Source organism: Grus americana, chromosome 1, assembly GCF_028858705.1.
Source record: "Grus americana isolate bGruAme1 chromosome 1, bGruAme1.mat, whole genome shotgun sequence".
NCBI lineage: Eukaryota > Metazoa > Chordata > Aves > Gruiformes > Gruidae > Grus > Grus americana.
In genome coordinates this window covers 125,515,710-125,534,440 of record NC_072852.1, presented here as the reverse complement: position 1 = coordinate 125,534,440, position 18,731 = coordinate 125,515,710, and the positions used below count along the sequence as shown (strand labels likewise).

At 43.1% G+C, this 18,731-nt stretch overlaps 1 protein-coding gene across 2 annotated transcripts in view; it reads left to right on the top strand.

Annotated features, from left to right (window-relative positions):
* OTC (ornithine transcarbamylase) overlaps window positions 1-18,731 on the top strand; it is a 33,750-nt gene that overhangs the window by 3,428 nt on the left and 11,591 nt on the right. The window contains exons 2-5 of one of the 2 annotated variants that reach the window (XM_054813726.1): window positions 1,112-1,250; window positions 1,833-1,914; window positions 11,767-11,854; window positions 18,152-18,305. In XM_054813726.1, the coding sequence (XP_054669701.1) occupies window positions 1,112-1,250; window positions 1,833-1,914; window positions 11,767-11,854; window positions 18,152-18,305 (463 nt within the window). Of the gene's footprint in view, window positions 1-1,109; window positions 1,251-1,832; window positions 1,915-11,766; window positions 11,855-18,151; window positions 18,306-18,731 lie in introns of both variants that reach the window. The other variant, XM_054813725.1, reaches the window with a different exon arrangement.

Below are 18,731 nucleotides of genomic sequence, written 5' to 3'. Positions count from 1 at the left end.
ATTAACAGAAGAATTAACAGGAATTATTTCTCTTTTCCCCTGAATTTTCCTAGCTGTGGGCTCCAGGGCTTGGCAACTGGCAGGTGCTCTAACTGAGCCTGGCCTCAAAAGTGAGCTAAAGAGAAGCCTGCTTGGAAATGCAAAAGCAGTAGCTGCACTCAGTCCATTTGTTTGCATTGCTTTGGGCTCTATTCTGTCAGATCAGCCTAAGAATGCTGCCTTTTATTATAAAGACATGTTTAGCTTGTACCCATCCAAACCTTAGCAAGAGTACGGTGCGAGCTCTGTTGTGCTAAGGAGGGCTGTAGATACAGTGCCAGAAAAGGGGCTAAGCTACCACTCGCCCTTCTTAATCTTAAACCTGTGAAAATATGGGCTTGGACATGACTTTCATTAAGACACCTCGTCTAAGCTGGAGGTAATTTGATCATGTAACTTCTGTGCATGATTATCAACATCCAATTCCGTGTGATTCTGAAGTCATAAATCTGGCTGGAGGCCAGAAAACACTGAATAAATACACGGCACATGCCCAGAACGTCTCTTGTATGGTAGAAGAAGGACCAAAGCTCATGGCTATTTTGTTGGGGTTTTTTATTCTCTTCCCCAGTGTAATCAAGAGATTTCATACACATTTATAGAAATGTCACCATTTGTATTGGTGAAGGTGGAACATGGCAAGTGTCTACTCATCCACAAAGCATGAAGGAGTGAGAAAGAGCACCAAAATGAGTTCCCCGTATTCTGTGCCCCAAAAAGGCAGCTTTGCAGTCTGCACGTAAGTCATTTCACCAAGCCTTGAAGGGCCCTGTGCATTTGGGTTTATTTCATTAGGCAGCATGAAGTCATATGCATATCACAAGGCAAAAGAAACTACATTTAAAGTACAGTTTATAATATAATGTGAGACACTGTTACAGTGGTGATCAGTACAGTGCATAGTGGCATGTTGTGTCTGTTTGACAGTAATTAACACAGTCCATCAAGCTGATCCAGCTGGGTCAAATGAGGGGAGTGGGAGAGATTTCAGCTGCTTGCTTATTGGCTTTAGCATGAGTACAATTCAGTGTCAAATGACAAAAAGTGTGTAATTTTTGCTCTTTTGACACAGGTATGGGCCACCAGTTCAAATGAATGTTCATCTGAAAGGTCGTGATCTCCTTACTCTACAGAACTACACAGCGGATGAACTGAAGTATTTGCTATGGATGGCCTCAGATTTGAAACAAAGGATAAAGCACAAAGGAGAGGTAAAATGCTTTAACTGTCATTTAGGTCACTCAGATGTTGAAATAAATGCTGTTCTGAAAAGTATTGGGAATGCGCTATTGTCTTGTGCTAAACAGCATTGCCTGAGCTCTTAAATACTGTAAATCATGTGCTACAAATCAAAGAGCCTTCCTGTAAAGTGTTCAGAGGTATTCTGTAAATACTTCAGAGGACTTTGCAAGTTAAAAGGTTAAACAGCTTTGCACAGCTAACTCCCTGTTATCAGCTAACTCCATCCATCTACACACGGTGTACATACAGCACGAAATGTAGGAAATGAAGGCCACTTCTCTGCATGCGATTAAATTAGTATCAGAGTTCTCTTTAATGCTACCTCAAATTGAGTGCCAAAAATGAGGTTGCTTTTTGCCCCTAGAATTACTTCTTTCCCTTTAACCTTTCCACTGCTAATAAATTCCTTGGACGACAGGAGAACAAAGCTACAGCTAAAAAAACACCTGGGTAATTTTTCTAATGCTGAATTAAAATGTGAAAGAAGTATTTCACACTGTAAAGTGTATAATGACTATAAAATTGAAATGCCTTCAATTTTCATGTTCCAGTATTTGCCTTTGATGCAAGGCAAATCTTTGGCCATGATTTTTGAGAAGAGAAGCACAAGGACAAGATTATCTGCAGAAACAGGTAGGTCTGAGAAATGGCGCATTCAGATTTTATATGAAATTGTATACTGTGAGTATGTACTGAAAAACACTGCATAATTTTGTATTTAGCAATTGCTACTCAGGAGAAACCTAAAGTTTGAAAGCAAAAATAGGAAAAGAATGGTAGCTAATTGTGTTTCACCTTTCATATTAATGTCGCAACCACATCCTTTTGGCCACTGAAATTTAACCAGATCATTCCAAAACACGATAGATCAGAAATAAAATAACAGTCAGAAGTAAGCATTTCTGGTGTAATCTCCTAGTTGTACTGGCAAGATGCACATTTCCGAACATCTGTTTTAGTAAGCATCACAAATATAATTCTGTGCAAGCTCTAATAAATATTTTTCTAATGTATTATGCATTACTGTTGCCACATTTCAGAGTATGTGTTTAGGCTGGGAATCGTAGTAATGCCTTGATATAAATTAGGGAAAAATAATTAACATGATTACCTACAGGGGAAGATAACTTGATGGAGACTCCAGCATATTAGCCTAATAAGATCAGGCACTGGGACATTATTCTTTTAGCATACAGTTCTGCAAACACATACATATCTATTTTTACATGGTAGTGGTTCTGAAGCCAATGGGATCGCTGAAATAAATCATTCATGTGCTTGCATGTTAGCAAGGAATAACTGAATTGGTGACTGTCTTATGGGTATATTTTTACACATAAAGGAAGGAGAAGCCTGCCCTTCTCACATTTAAGTTGACCCAGTGTCCCTTAGGCTGTCTTCTCCCTGGTGAAGGGACAGGAAACTTGTTGAGTATTCACATTTCTTTACAAAGTTTAAAGGAGAAGGTAAAAATAATGGAAGAAGCAGATATGATATCTGCAAGCATTTCTGAATTTGCCTTGTATTCTCTGGCACAGCCATTTACCTGCTGATCCGGCTTTTTAGGTAGACTTGTGGCTTTCTGTTTAAAAGATAAACAGAAAAGTTAAAAGATAAAGATAAGCAGGACTTACAAATGGGGTTCTCTTGTGCATTCCCTCTCTGTGAAGACCATCCACCTTTTAATTCCAAAGTTTTTAGTCCATTTTCTAGTTGCCTGCCATACTGCTACATGGGCAGGTAATGACAAATTCTCCGAGTCTGTTTATCCTTCATGCTTCTATATTCAGAGGGAAGCACTATTTAGTTCTTGGCTTTTGAAGGTTATGGAAGGGGGAAGCTCAGGAAAGTTCAAATGAATTAACTTAAGGATGGGAGTTAATGCACATAAATTCATCCAAGAGGGATTAAACTCCAGTGAAATAAAACCAATTTATTTCTGAGTGAGAGCTTCCACAAGGGAGTATAATGCAGTTTAACTTCTGTGCATTAACTTCACACCTTCAGTTAATTGGTCTTAAGTCCCCTAAGCCTAAGACTTTGTTTCAAAGGCAGACTCAAGTTTTTTCTGTCCATGGAAACTTTATATATTTCAGCTGCTTTTTACCATGCATGACTTATCATTTGGAATTTCTAACTCAAAACAAATGTGGGGTCACATGTGTTCCTTTTAGCTAAATAAGCTAATTTAATACCAATTTTCTAATGTCCAGTGAAAGTGGACATTGAAGTAGATTGGAGTGTTTATTTATAAAATACCCAAACCATCTCAAATAGCATTTTCCATGAGTTGTACCTTCAATACATTGAAAGAGGTCACTTGTGGGCAAGGTTATGGTGATGAGATTAATCTAAACAAACTTTGCAACTCAGGAACAACTAGATGAAAATCAATGGGTTTCATTATAAAGGAGTAGAGACTTGGAAAGCACTGGTTACAAAATCTGGTCTGTGCAGAGTCTAGGAGATTGTTGCCATATATTAATACCATAGCAGTCTTTTCAGGAGTTCAGCTGTTCCTATGCCTATAAAGAACATCACTATTGAAAAATAAATAAACAGAATCACAGAATGGTTGAGCTTGGAAGGGACCTCTGGTCCAATGTCTCTGCTCAAGCAGGGTCATCTAAAGCCAGTTGCCCAGGACCGTGTCCAGAAGGCTTTTAAATAGCTCCAAGCATGGAGACTCCACAACCTCCTGAGGCAACCTATGCCAGTCATCAGTCACCCTTTCAGTAAAAAAATGTTTCCTGATGTTCAGAAGGAACCTCCTGTATTTCAGTTTGTGCCCACTGCACCACTGAAAAGAACCTGGCTCCATCCTCTTTGCACCCTCCCTTTAGGTATTTATATACATTAGTAAGATTGCCTCTGAGCCTTCTCTCATCTAGGCTATGCAGTCCCAGGTCTCTCAGCCTTTCCTTATATGAGAGATGCTCCAGTCCCTTAGTCATCTTCGTAGCCCTTTGTTGATGTGGACATACTGACTGTCTCCAATATGTCCATGTCTCATACTGAGGAGCCCAGAACAAGGACACTCCAGGTGTGGCCTCACCAGTGCTGAATAAAGGGGAAGGATCAACTTGCTCCACCTGCTGGCAATAATTTGTCTAGTGCAGCCCATGAAACCATTCGCCACCTTGGCCGGAAAGGCACCTTACTGGCTCATGTTCAACTGGGTGTCCACCAGGACCCCCAGGTCCTTTTCTGCCAAACTGCTTCCCAGCTGGGTGGCCCCATGGTGCATGGGGTTGTTCTTCCTCAGGTGCAAGACTTAGCATTTCTCCTTGCTGAACTTCATGGGGTTCCTGTCAGCCCATTTCTTCAGCCTGTCAAGGTGTCTCTGGACAGCAACAAAACCCTCTGCTGTATCAGCCACTCCTCCCAGTTCTGTGTCATCAGCAAACTTGCTGAGAGCACACCCATCATCCAGATCATTAATGAAGATGTTAAACAGTACTGGGCCCAGTATTGACCCCAAGGGTACACTCCTAGTCACTGGCCTCCAACTAGACTTTACACCACTGATCAGCACTCTCTGGACCCCACCATTCAGCCAGTTTTCAACCCACCTCACTGCTCATCCAGCCTGTACATCAGCAGTTTGTCTATGAGGATCTTATGGGAGACAGTGTCAAGAGCCAAAATGAAGTCCAGGTAAACAATACTCGCAGCTCTCCCCTCTACCAGGTCAGTCATTTCATCATAGAAGTTTACCAAGTTGGTCAAGCATGACTTCCACTCGATGAAGCTAGGCTGACTACTGATGATTTTATTGTCCTTAATGTGCCTGGAAATGGTGTCCAGGATTAGCTGCTCCATCACCTTCCCAGAGATTGAGGTGAAGCTGACCGGCCTGTAATTCTCCTGGTCCTCCTTCTTGCCCTTCTTGAAGATAAGGCTGACATTTGCTTTCCTTCAGTCTTTGGGCACATCTCCCAGTCACCATGATCAATCAAAGATTATCAAAACATTAATGCATTGTAAGACAACAGTTGACATTTGTGGCTTGTCCAACGTACTATGCCTCTAAACTGTTTTATTCCGATGACATTGCAACTGTACTGAATAACGTGCAGCTCCTTGTGGTATAAATCATTGGCCTTTACTCAAACAAATATAGTCTTGTCCTAATGCATATTTCTGAAGCCCATATTGTTTTACCATTTCTAAGAGTAGTAGTGATGTTGTAAGTTTAATGAAGGACAACAAGTAACTTCAATAGGGTATTGGCAAAGTAAATCCAGTTTTGTGGAGCCTACTAGATTTATTGCTATCACTGGCTATTATATTGGAAAATGTGACATCTCTGCTATTGTACTGGAAGATGTCATCTGACTGCAGTCAGAATCCCATACCCATTCTGCATAAAATATTGTGTACATTTTGAAAACAAAGATATTCTGCACGCTCATATAGTACTTGTAAAATAAACATCCTCCAGCATGGCATAAAGGTGAATGCCTGTGGTGGGTTGACCCTGGCTAGGGGCCAGGTGCCCACCAGAGCCACTCTATCACTTCCCCTCCTTCACTAGACAGGGGAGAAAAGGTATAACAAAAAGCTTATGGGTCGAGATAAGGACAGGGAGAGATCACTCACTAATTGTCATCACGAGCAAAACAGACCGAACTTAGAGAGGGAATTCATCTAATTTATTACCAAGCAAAACAGAGTAGAGGAATGAGAAATAAAATCAAATCTTAAAACACCTCCCCCCACCCCTCCCATCTTCCTGGGCTCAACTTCACTCCCGGCTTCAACCTCCCCCCCTCAGCGGCACAGGGGGACGGGGAATGGGGGTTATGGTCAGTTCATCACACGGTGTTTCTGCCGCTTCTTCATGCTCAGGGGGAGGACTCCTCTCATCGTTCCCCTGCTCCAGCATGGAGTCCCTCTCACGGGAGACAGTCCTTCACAAACTTCTCCAATGTGAGTCTCTCCCACAGGCTGCAGTCCTTCACGAACTGCTCCAGTGTGGGCCTCTCCCATGGGGTGCAGACCTTCAGGAGCAAACTGCTCCAGCGTGGGTCCCCCACGGGGTCACAAGTCTTGCCAGCAAACCTGCCCTGGCGTGGGCTCCTCTCTCCATGGATCCACAGGTCCTGCCAGGAGCTTGCTCCAGCGTGGGCTTCCCACAGGCCACAGCCTCCTTCAGGTGCCTCCACCTGCTCCGGTGTGGGGTCCTCCACGGGCTGCAGGTGGAATCTCTACACCCCCTCATCCTTCCTCCACGGGCTGCAGGGGGACAGCCTGCTTCACCATGGTCTTCACCACGGGCTGCAGGGGGATCTTTGCTCTGGTGTCTGGAGCACCTCCTCCCCCTCCATCTTCACTGACCTTGGTGTCTGCAGAGTTTCTTACATCTTCTCACTCCTCCCTCCGGCTGCAAAAGCTCTCCCTAGCTTGTTTTTTTCCCTTCTTAAATATGTTATCACAGAGGCACTGATGGACTCAGCCTTGGCCAGCGGCGGGTCCATCTTGGAGCCGGCTGGCATTGGCTCTGTCAGACACAGGGGGAGCTTCTAGCAGTTTCTCACAGAAGCCACCCCTGTAGCCCCCCCGCTACCAAAACCTTGCCACACAAACCCAACACAGTGCCCTGGTTTCGTCATAGCTTTGGTGTAAAATATTCTGATCGTCGCTGATACACTTAAAATATACAACTGCAGTTATATTTTAGTGAACAAATTATAAATAAATCCAACCATTTCACAGATGCTGAATGGAGACAATATGTCACAAGGTAGAAATGGAGAGGAAACAGTACAGGCAGAAAAGCTCTGTATACCTTCTTTCATTGTGCACTGGAATATACAAGGTCTTAACAGCTTTACAGAAGTTCACTGCCACTAGCTTTAGTGGAATTACTCCCAACTCATTCCTCTTACACAGCAGGGTGAGAGGAACATGATGTCCATGCCTGAAGACCACTACATACAGTCACAGAAATAATTGCATCACTTTGTATGTTCTAATGTAGTGGGGGTGGTATTACATAGCAGGAATAGAGGGTCTGGGTTTGGTTGGAATGGCTAGTATTATTTAGCTTGGCCATGTTACAGAGGGGACAAGAGTACTGTTTTAGCTTACTCTCCACTTAGAGGGGTAGCTTTAAAATACTGCTTATCAGTTTTTAGGTTTCTACTTTAGGAATATTCCTGTAATCCTTGCCTAGAAGAGCTCTTTGTTATCAGTCTAAACTGGAAAATACTTTCTAGATGATAAATCGTGGCAGGCAGTGAGGAAACTAACAAATCCAAATCCAGATGTCCTGAAATATAAAAAAGGATCCTTCCTTTGAGTTTGAGAAGGTGACTGTGTATGTCTCCTGGTGATGGTGGGGCAGCCCCACAACTGTGTATCTGCGTGAACCAGAGGATTCACTTTGACTCACTTTTACCCAAAGTAGCAGGGACGGTCTGGAATGGAGATTTAACCCAGGTCTGTACAACTACCAGCACTTGTGTCCTACATGAAAGAATTTGCATAAGTGGGCTCAGTAATGTGCCACAGCCTGAGGTATAAAACTGTCCATTTTTGAAAACTAGCAGTAGTGAGAAGTGTAGACATGAGATAATAATCTATTCTGGCTCTGCAGTATGAACACTTAACACAGTTTGTTGAAGATACCAAGATTCATATAAACACTTAGCATGTGGCTTTGGATATGACCAGCTTGTGACAATGAACAGGATTAGACCTTCCAGTTTAACACAGCACTCCAGCGTGTACTTATTTGCATATCCTCAAAAGTCATCATTTTTTTCTTTCTGCTAGTAGTCTGGATGAAAGAAACTGAATCAAAGATTCTTTCTCTGCAATGATTGTGGTGGGTTGACCCTGGCTGGATATCAGGTACCCACCAAAGCCACTCTGTCACTCCCCTCCTCAGCTGGACAGGGGAGAGAAAATGTAATGAAAAGCTCCTGGGTCAAGATAAGGACATGGAGAGATCACTCACCAATTCCCATCACGGACAAACCAGACTCGACTCAGGGAAATTACTTAAATCAGAGTAGGGTAATGAGAAATAAAACCAAATCTTAAAAGCATGTTCCCCCCAGTCCTCCCTTCTTCCCAGGCTCAACTTCACTCCTGATTTCTCTCCCTCCTCCCCATGAGCAGCACAGGGGGACGGGGAATGGGGGTTATGGTCAGTTCATCACACGGTGTCTCTGCCTCTCCTTCCTCCTCAGGGGGAGGACTCCTCACACTCTTCCCTGCTCCAGTGTGGGGTCCCTCCCACAGGACACAGTCCTCCATGAACTTCTCCAATGTGAGTCCTTCCCACAGGCTACAGTTCTTCACAAACTGCTCCAGTGTGGGTCTCTCCCACGAGGTGCAGACCTTCAGGAGCAGACTGCTCCAGCGTGGGTCCCCCACGGGGTCACAAGTCCTGCCAGCAAACCTGCTCTGGTTTGCTGGCTGCTCTGGGCTGCAGGGGGACAGCCTGCTTCACCATGGTCTTCTCCATGGGCTGCAGAGGGGTCTCTGCTCCAGTGCCTGAAGCACCTCCTGCCCCTCCTTCTTCACTGACCTTGGTGTCTGCAGAGTTGTTCCTCTCACATATTCTCACTCCTTTCTCTGGCTGCAATTGCTCTTGGTATTGTGTATGATTTTCCCCCTTCTTAACTATGTTATCCCAGAGGCGCTACCATCGTCACTGATGGGCTCAGCCTTGGCCAGCGGCGGGTCCATCTTGGAGCCGGCTGGCATTGGCTCTGTCAGACACAGGGGAAGCTTCTAGCAGCTTCTCACAGAAGCCACCCCTGTAGCCCCCCTGCTACCAAAACCTTGCCACGCAAACCCAATACAACTATATACAAAGCTAGAGCACAGAGCTCCTGCATTTCCAGATGGAAAGTTTTGGATGAAAATATGTTCCCAGGCCCTGCACAGATGGCCAGTTCACGAGCAGCAAGCCCAACGCATTAGGACTCTGCTATGTACACAGACTCCAGGTGGTAGTTTCAACTGGGCTGCCTGACATCTAGCAATTCTAAATAAATGGCCAGATTCCTTCTTCTCTACCTGGGTATCACTTACAGAAAAGAGAACATGTCTGTGGGAGCCTGCCTGGACTGTGAAACATCTACCAAAGTGTATGCATTTAGAAGCCTAAAATGCAGAGCTGTTGTATTGTGTGGAACTTGCAGGGATAAATCACTGACATGAGTGTATATGACTTTGAAAAAAACCACAAGAAGCTGGACGGGAAACATTACTACAAATGACATTTTATCCTTGAGGTCTTGACTTAAAAACTTGCATTGAATAGATAGGCTGTAATGTCTAGGCAACAGTTTGCATACATATTCCTATAAATACAGTGTTTGTGTCTCAGCTGCAGAGAGGAGGTGAAAGTATTTGAGGAAACCTAAACATTTTTTCTGCCTTAATACAAAAATGCTTCTGAATAACCAAGAAAGGAGAGCAAAGCAACCAGCAAATATATAGTACTTTAACAGCAAAAAGTAGTGGTAGAATAAGTGAAGCTTCAGTCTTAAAAGTTTACTGTGTCTGACTCTAATCTTGTTGAGGTTTGGAGCAATCCTTAATGATGACAAAGGGAAAGTAAAACCAGGCCCGTTCAATAAAATGAGTATACACTGGCTGGACAGAGCAGAGATTTGCCCTCCAGGCTGGGTCTGGAGCAGCATTATTTTTAATCTGACTTTTAAAGGAAATTGAGGCAGTCAAAAGGCAATGATTTGCCAGTATTATTTTTATCTCTTGCATTTTAAAGTCTAGAGACTGGCTGAACTGATGGAAAGTGGAAGACCTCACCTCAACCTTGCTGCCTGCATGGGATGGAAGTTAATAAGGGCTGCTCTGTGTTAGGGGCCCAGTTGTGGGCCCCAGGCCTGATGCCTGAACCTAGTTGCTTGGTTTTATCTGTGAAAGGTTTCAGTGTTCACTCCTGGTTTAATCCTTCTTTGAAGAGTAGCTGTGGGATCAACTTTTTAATCTTTTGACAAGCCTGTACAAATATCATATTGAAGCTGCAGTCCTGGTGATGTCTGCAGTGCCATCTAATGGCTACAAACAGCCCAAGCAGCTTCTAACCTTTTTTTCTTTCTTTTTTTTCTTCTTTCCTCTTTTTTTCTCTCTTTTTGTTTGTTTGGTTTTTTTTTTTTAACAGCACGAAATTTGTTAGCACCTCCGAGAGATCGCAGTTTGGTAGAGAAGTGGGGGTCTCTGCTTTCCTGTGCTGTATGCAGCCTTTCTCTTCCTGGCAATAAAAATAAGATGGTCTTCCTTCTAGATTTTTATCACCATAAAAGGCTTACTCCCCTGCAGTGTTGTCTTGACAAAGTTGGTTTGTCCACACCGAGATTCTCTGGAAATTGACTCCATCATGGACAGGGCAAGATCTCCCTGAGAATTTCACTACTAGAAGGGAGTTGTTCTTACGCAGAAAATCTTCCCCAGTGCACAGAAAATGCCTTACAGGGCTACCTACAGCCCAGTCCAAATCCTACACTTGGTACGTCCACAACTGTAGGACCCTGTGTCCTGTGCTAGGCTTTATGCTAAACCATTTGTGACAGTTCATAAAACAGCCCACCTCAGGCTCCGTCTCCCAATATGTGGCCACGATGGACTTTACACTAAGATTCAGGAGGCTTTAGGCTGAAACCAGGCAAAGGCATGGAGACTCAAGCGCTGGTGAAAAAAGCTGCTTTCCTCCCTGTGTCAGCTGGTTGCTTGCGGTAGCTTTCTAGTGGTGGTGCAATGGAAATAAGGCAGGACAGAACCTGAGAGTTGCCCTTAGGATGTAATTTGTCTTTATCCAAAATAACGTCCAGACACCTTTTAAGTTCCCCATAGTGTTTTATATTCTTCAATGATGCTCAGGTCTTTCCATGGTTTTCTGTTCAGGAATGGATTTCATTCTTCAGACCTAACCCATTCAGTTCCTTGGCTTACCTTGTAAATTCCTAACTATTGCAGGGTGGAGGGATGCTGGCAGTGCCCAAGATCTTTCCTTTTCTTTCTGTCACATTATAATTTCAACTTTTTATAGTGTATGGGGAGACTTAGGGCTTTCTATGTGAGTGAATATACTTGAAGCTTCTTGCAAGGATGTGGAATTACACCTAGTGACTCAGATAGCCCTTCTAGGATGCTAAGTCCCTTGAAGGGGAAATTCAGCATGATGAGTAGATTACCTAGCTCTTAACAGGGAGCCACGGTGATGCTTTTGGCAATATATAGCCTTACTCCTTGAATGACTGTTCCTATGAACACAGATCAGAACTCATGCCTAAGGATTTCAGCAAAGCATCATATTTGAGTTGTTTTATTCCAAAATACATTTGTGTCTTGTGTGTCAGATTTTAAGTGTTTGAAACATGTGGATGTCCTGCAGAGTTTTACTTTTATTGCTGTAAATATTTTTTACATTAAGAAGATTTTGAATCTTGGCTTTAAATACGAGGTACTGGTGTTTAATTTCTGTTTTATTTGTCCTCACTGTAGGATTTGCTCTTCTTGGAGGACATCCTTCCTTCCTTACAATACAAGACATACATCTGGGCACTAATGAGAGTCTCACAGATACAGCAAGGTTGGTAAAATGTCACTTGATTGATCACTATGTTTTTCTAGTTGATCAGGCTGAAACCTGTCTCACAGAATTTTGGAAGCTAATATTTTCTTTCTGGAAAATGTCAGAAGGTACTCCAAATTTCTTAAATCTTTACAGATCAGCTCACAGAATCTGTAGTTCAGTACACCATCATTCCATCCACTTTAGCTCTCCAAAACATCACACAACAAGAAATATTTTATCAAATTTGGCTTACAGAGTGTTAATGAGAGCGACAGTCACACAAACAGAAACATTTTATGAACCTCAGTAGTATAGCTCCACTGATGACAGCACATACAGTCAAACAAGAGTAGAACCTTCTGGTTCTGTTGCTGCTCATGGAGCTAGAAGTACAGCTGACTGGCAAATCAAAAAGCAAAGACTTTATTTATCCTAGTTAGGCCAGCTGCTGGTGGGTCTTAGCCTACCTGCAGTGACAAGGTGACACTGAAGGCCACTCTGATCCCCCTATTTCAGCAGCACCAAACTTGACCAACACTTTGCAGCCAGTTTCTGATTTCATGTGCCCTCCTCCACAGGTGTACCACTGTCAGGACTGCTGTGGAGGCCGGGCTATGGCTTTGTTCTCTTACTGGCACCCTTGGAAGATCTTAGTCATGCCCAGTCCCACATGCATGCAGGCATGGGTTGCCAGCAGCCTATGCCCATTGCCATAGCAGGGAGGAAATGAGCTCAAGGTTTTTCTCCATTGAATTCCCTCTGATGTTGCAGAAAGTAGGCAGAACATGAGGTTCTCTTTTGCAGGTGCTCTTGCTGTTTTGCATAGCACTCCATGTATTAAAGACTCATCCAACCTCAGTATTGTGCAGCTGGTCGATTCAGTCAGGCTCAGCTGTTGGAAGGCTAGTAGTGTCTGAAAGGTCCTTTTTGTTCTGGGGGAAGATATGCAGTGTCAAGTTCGTCAGGCTCAGTTCAAAATACGCATTCAGCCAGCTGAGGTTCCATTGCCTCTGCTGTGTACCACAGTTTTCACAGTCAGTGGGAGAGATTTTTTGAGAACTATGTTGCTGTTCTCTCTCTGATGAAATCCAAGGAAAATGTAAGAAACAGGCTAAACATTTGAACATTTTAAGTTTTCCTTTCTTCCCTTTAACTACTGAAGTGGAAGACATGGGTGTTGATAGTAGAAAGTCAAAATTTCAGTCTCTTGAGGCTTGAAAGTACTTAGCTCTCACTCCCTGATAGATATGTAATTCTGCCAATATCAAAGTATGCTGCAACTATAGCGTTCAGATGTTTCCACAAAAGTGTGTCCCAGTGCCTTGGTTCAGTAACTACAAGTTTAAAAGATTCAAAAATAATGTAAACTTATGGGCCTATGAAGGGAATGGATTAGTCTGAGACTTAACAAGTCTGAGACTTTTTCAAGTCATAGATAGCTCACTATGTCTGTTAAAGGTGAATGGGAAACATATCAAAGGTAAATCCCCCACACTGATGTAAACTATTATTATTCTCCAAGCCTCTTGCCTTTTCTTCCATTCTCACTGGGCCACTGTAAGCAACGAGCCTCTCAGCAGAGAATGGGGAGGAGGAGAGGATGCTGACAGGAGGGAGATGGGAGGCTGATGCTGAGAGACTGGGGCTGGAGAGACAGAACCTGACATGGTGAGCAGAGATACCGGCATGCCAGGCTGGAAAGACAAAGATCAGCTATTTACATCAGCTTAAAGGAACTGAAATTGAGAAGGGATAGAACACAACAGAGCAGTGGAGAATGAATGAAAAAGTGCAGAGATTTCACATTTGGGAAGGAATGACTTCAGGCTCCGAGAAAAAATTATGTGGAAAGATTGCAGTGCCACCCAAGGTGGCAGGTGAAGCCAAAGGAAGGGTTAATTTACCAGGGTCGATATGAAATTGCATTGTGGCACTTGTGAATGGGAAGGGAAGGACAAATGGTGAGACTCTTCAGAGCAGTATGTCAGGGTGCCATGTGAGCTGGTGGCTCCCTGGGGACTAGGGAGACTCGGGTGCCAGGGGCTCCCCCTGGGTCAGGCAGGGCAGGGCTGCTTCAGCCAGCACCCATCCCACTGCCCCCAGCCAGGGGGCAGGGCAGCCGGCGGCAGCCACAGCCCAGGGCATTGGGCACCTCTGTGGGGATGGCCATGGGCCAAGGCCAGGCTGGGACATCAGCCTGCAGGTGGGGGTCCAGGTCAGGATCAGCATGGGCATGGTTACAAAGCAACAAGAGATGTGACTCCCAAGAGAAGGGGGTTGGTGCTCATGGAGGCTCCTCACAGTGCCGTCTAGGCACCTCCTCTCCCCCCTAACATCAGAGTGATGAGAGGTAGCCCTCAGGTGCACTATTGCAGAGTTGGCCCCACCACCCAAATCTCCAGGAAGGGGACAGATGCGGTCAGGGCCCTTACGCAGTGGTCCACTGCAATAAAGTCTCCAAGCACCATCCCACTGGGTGTGCAGGACTGTCATCTGGAGGCTCTCTGCCATTCAGATACCAACCCTGCAGCAAATCCAGGTGTGTTCTGATACACAAATGGACATGCTTTGTATAGGCCAGTTTTCATTTCTTCATCTTCCTAAACGGGATAATAAAGGGTCATTAAATCTTTGGTTTGCAGTCTTTTGAATGACCTTTTGTTTGCACAAGCAAAAGGGAAAAAAGACAGTAAGCTACAAGAAGTATAGCAGAAAGTAGAAGTAAACAAATGTTCCAGCCATTCTGGAGGAGTGCCCATTCTGTGGAGAAAACTTCTACAATACCCACTTCCCATGCAAGCCTTCAGCCTCCCCTTTCTTTGTCTCTGCTCACTCTTCCAGGTCCCTATTTATGACCCTGACCTGGGGATTTTGCTCCTCTGCTGAGTCACAGCACTCACCTGCTACAATGGAGTGAGGGCTTTCCCAAGTCTTTACAGAGCCCCACGTGCTCTGCTTCACTCCTGCTCCCATTAGTGCAATTATTATTGACTTTGCATAATCAAGGCTGAGCAGTTTACCCAAAAGAACAACCTGAGTATTAATTCCTTGGCATTTCTTGTGAATGAACCTCATTCAGCTAATGTAAGAATAAAAAAAGAATGCCTGTAGTAGACCCAGAGGGAATTTCAAATATTTACAGCAGTGCGTCTAGGGCTCCGAAGGCCTTAGAAGTACTTGAGATTGAGACTTCAAGCAAAAGGGCCACAGATCTGTAAAAGTCCCCAGTTTTTATTAGAATTGCTGCAGGTAAGGGTTGGAAGCATTTCTGCTGTGAACATATTTTTAGTGACTTATTACCTGGTCATAATACAATTCTTCCATGCTTCACAAGACATTTACATTTACGCTGACACAGTAGCAAAAAGTTAACACCCATTATGGATCTCTAAGCCTTTCAATGCTGTTTAGCATGTCTGATATATTACGTGAAATGAAATATAAGTACGGTATCTGTATTTTCCTCTGTAGAGCAGTTCCATTGTGCACCACTATAGCTCAGTTGCCATAAGGTTCAATGACAGCACTGAAGAGCTCATAGGATGATTTTACCAGTCCACTGGCATTATTAGGGGATGAATCTCTGCATCTGTGGGGAATGGGTTTGAATGGGTTTACTTCTCACCGCTTACTGAGAACACATCCACCATATGCCCCTGTAAGACTGTGAATGACAATGAAGTAGTCTTGTCAGAAATTTAAACGTTTTGAGTGGATATATATTTTCAAAACACAAACAAAACTAGCTTGGATAGCAATATTCTACCCAAAATATATGCAAATGCCCCATTTTCAAATTCAGAGATCAGCCACAACAAAAAGGCATACTTTTATTTGTATTTACTTCTGGATTCCTCAGAGGATACAGTTGAGTAAAAATTTCCAGCTTTTCTCTGTAGAAATAAAAGTTATTTTTAAAAGATATGCAGCATTCCAATACACTCATATATTTCCAGTCTCTGGGATTTCAAAGGTTATAGGCTCACAATCTTGCAAAAAGAATGGAAAGAGAAAAAGGCCTGTAGTTAGTGATAACATAGGAACCTTGAATGAAAAGTCACCTAGTGAGCCTGTGCTTACTCCCCCTCACCTTCCAAAACTTCACCTTTGCTAAAGACTATTATCTAGCCATGTCTTTTTTCCTATGCAATCCCAGCCTTACATGGTTTCCTTTAAATTGATTTGATTACAGGAGACTTCATCTCCTGAGGTGAGGTCTTTTTTTTTGTCTTTTTTTTTTTTCTTTTCTGAGTTCAATTGAATAAACTCAATTTCCACCTGGGTTTCCTACTATAAGATATAACATCTAGAAATGCTGGCAGAAGGACTGTCTGATGTCTTGCTGGTAAGTGTGTGATAAGCCCAGTATCTACTTTCAACAGATTAAGGAAGAAAATCCAGCAGTTTTCACTAGTTAGTAATTGATCATGACTGAATTTCCTCTAATGGCATACCCTGTAAAGGAACCATCTTCTTTAAATTCTTTATCAGTTGTGTTGAGTAGGAATAAGCCAGCAATGTGCCCTTGTGGCCAAGAAGGCCAATGGTATCCTGGGGTGCATTAGGAAGAGTGTGGCCAGCAGGTCAAGGGAGGTTATCCTCCCCCTCTACTCTGCCCTGGTGAGGCCACATCTGGAGTCCTGTGTCCAGTTCTGGGCTCCCCAGGTCAAGAGAGACAGGGAACTACTGGAGAGAGTCCAGCGGAGGGCTACAAAGGTGATGAGGGGACTGGAGCATCTCTCGTATGGGGAAAGGCTGAGAGAGCTGGGGCTGTTTAGCCTGGAGAAGAGAAGACTGAGAGGGGATCTCATCAACACTTATAAATATCTAAAGGGTGGGTGTCAAGAGGATGGGGCCTTTTCAGTGGTGCCCAGTGACAGGACAATGGGAAATTTCCCAGTGTGATTGCCTCTTTTCCTTGACTGGTGTGACTGGCTATGTCTTGTTTAGGGTGGACACCTTTTAGATGGGTAACAAAAGGGACCATGCATCCCATCCCTGATGACTAGTTCAGAACAGAACAGGTTTTCCAGTCACATGCTTCAAGCTAGAAAAAACACACACACAGAGGAAAAGAAACTCGTGAGCTAAGAAGAAATAATGGCACAAACAGCAACTGTTCCAATACCTTGCAATCAGTAAATACCTTGTTCAGTTCCTCCCTTCACTCGTAGCTGCTATCGGCCGTCTTTTCTTCAAAGAGCTCTACGGGGAATCTTGTAACATTTTATAAGAGTTTTGCTTGTGTGAGGAATGTCTGGTGTCAGTAGGAAATATTTGATGCTTACTTCATCTGGAGATTTGTCTTTGTAAAGGCCATGGCATTAACAGCCATATTTCCACAAGAGGAGATACCAGAAGTCTTCGTGGCTAATCAGGAAGATAGATATTGCAAGGATTTTTCATACTCTTCTATTCAGTCTCCTGCTTGGTTTGTTTTAAGGTCCTGCTAGAGATGACATGAAAACACACAAAACGCTACTTCAAAGTCAGGCTTCAGGGCCTGATTAAAACACAGAAATGCAGAGAAATGCAGAGCTCCACTCCGTATTTAATTTATTTAAAGAATTCAGAGCATAGCAAATATACTATGCTAATCCACTATGCTAATCTCTGAGTCTTTCAAACTTTGGCAAATGAGGTTAAGGCCAGAGTGCTACAGTGACTCCCTCTACCTGTATACCAAGTTTCAAATTTGGACATTACTTATAACACTGATACCATGTGTGTCGGTACAGAGGTGTGTAGGTAGGAGAAAGAACAGGCTGGTGTTGTTGGCCTCCTGTTTCTGCATTCATTACAATCAGTAATTGTGGGAATCTAAGACAGACCTGTATTCCTAGTCCTCACAAAGGTCAGGCCACCATACAGAGACACTGTAATATTCAGTCAATGCTACATTTGTTCTTTGCTAAAAGACTCAAGAAATCTTATACCTTATCTCTTCTGAAGTGATCAAATTCTTCAAATGTTATGGTATCACGCAGTCTCTTATCTTAGTTCAAATACCTTAACAGTTATTGATGTTACATCTGTAGCTACAATCAAACGCTAGAGAGAAAAAAACCACAAAATATAGCAGCAGTTTTCATTTACTTACTATAGTTTGTTAATAAGTGAAACTGCTTACTTATTAGCAGCTTGTTAAATGTCTACATTTAAGTGTGTTATGCAGGCATGATAAATTATTCAGATAGCTGAAAAAATTAAACTCATTACCACTTCTCTTTAATATTTATCTGTTGCATGCTGAAGAGTGCAACAGAGATATATTTATTATGTTTGACTTGGGTATGTTCTGCCATCCTCTAGGGTGCTGTCCAGCATGACAAATGCAATCTTGGCTCGAGTTTATAAGCATAACGATCTGGACCTAATGACGAAAGAAGCCACGATCCCAATAATCAATGGGTTGTCTGATTTATACCATCCTCTCCAGATTTTAGCTGATTACCTAACTCTTCAGGTAATAATATAATCCCCATTTAATAACAATTTTGTTTGCTAAGTCTTGGTCTTGGTAAGTATTTGGGGAAGTCATGTTCGAACCCATTTATTCCTAGGATTTTCTAAGTGGTAATTACATGTCACTTGTTATTTAAAGAGATCTTCATTCAGCAACATAATTAAGGACCTGTTTAATTTAAAACAATTACCTAGTCCTATCAGCTGTAGTGGGACCGAAGTTAAGCATTAAATTAATTACTTCATTGGAATTAGGCTGCAATTCAAAAAATGTGCAGGGGGCTTTACATATTAAGATAAAGATGAGATGTTGGCTCAACCAAAGCCAGTGGAAGCTTTTCCACTGACTTAAAAAACCTCAGTAATTCATTCTTGATTCTACCCTAACCTGTGAACAGTTTAAAAGGAATTGCTATCCATATATTAG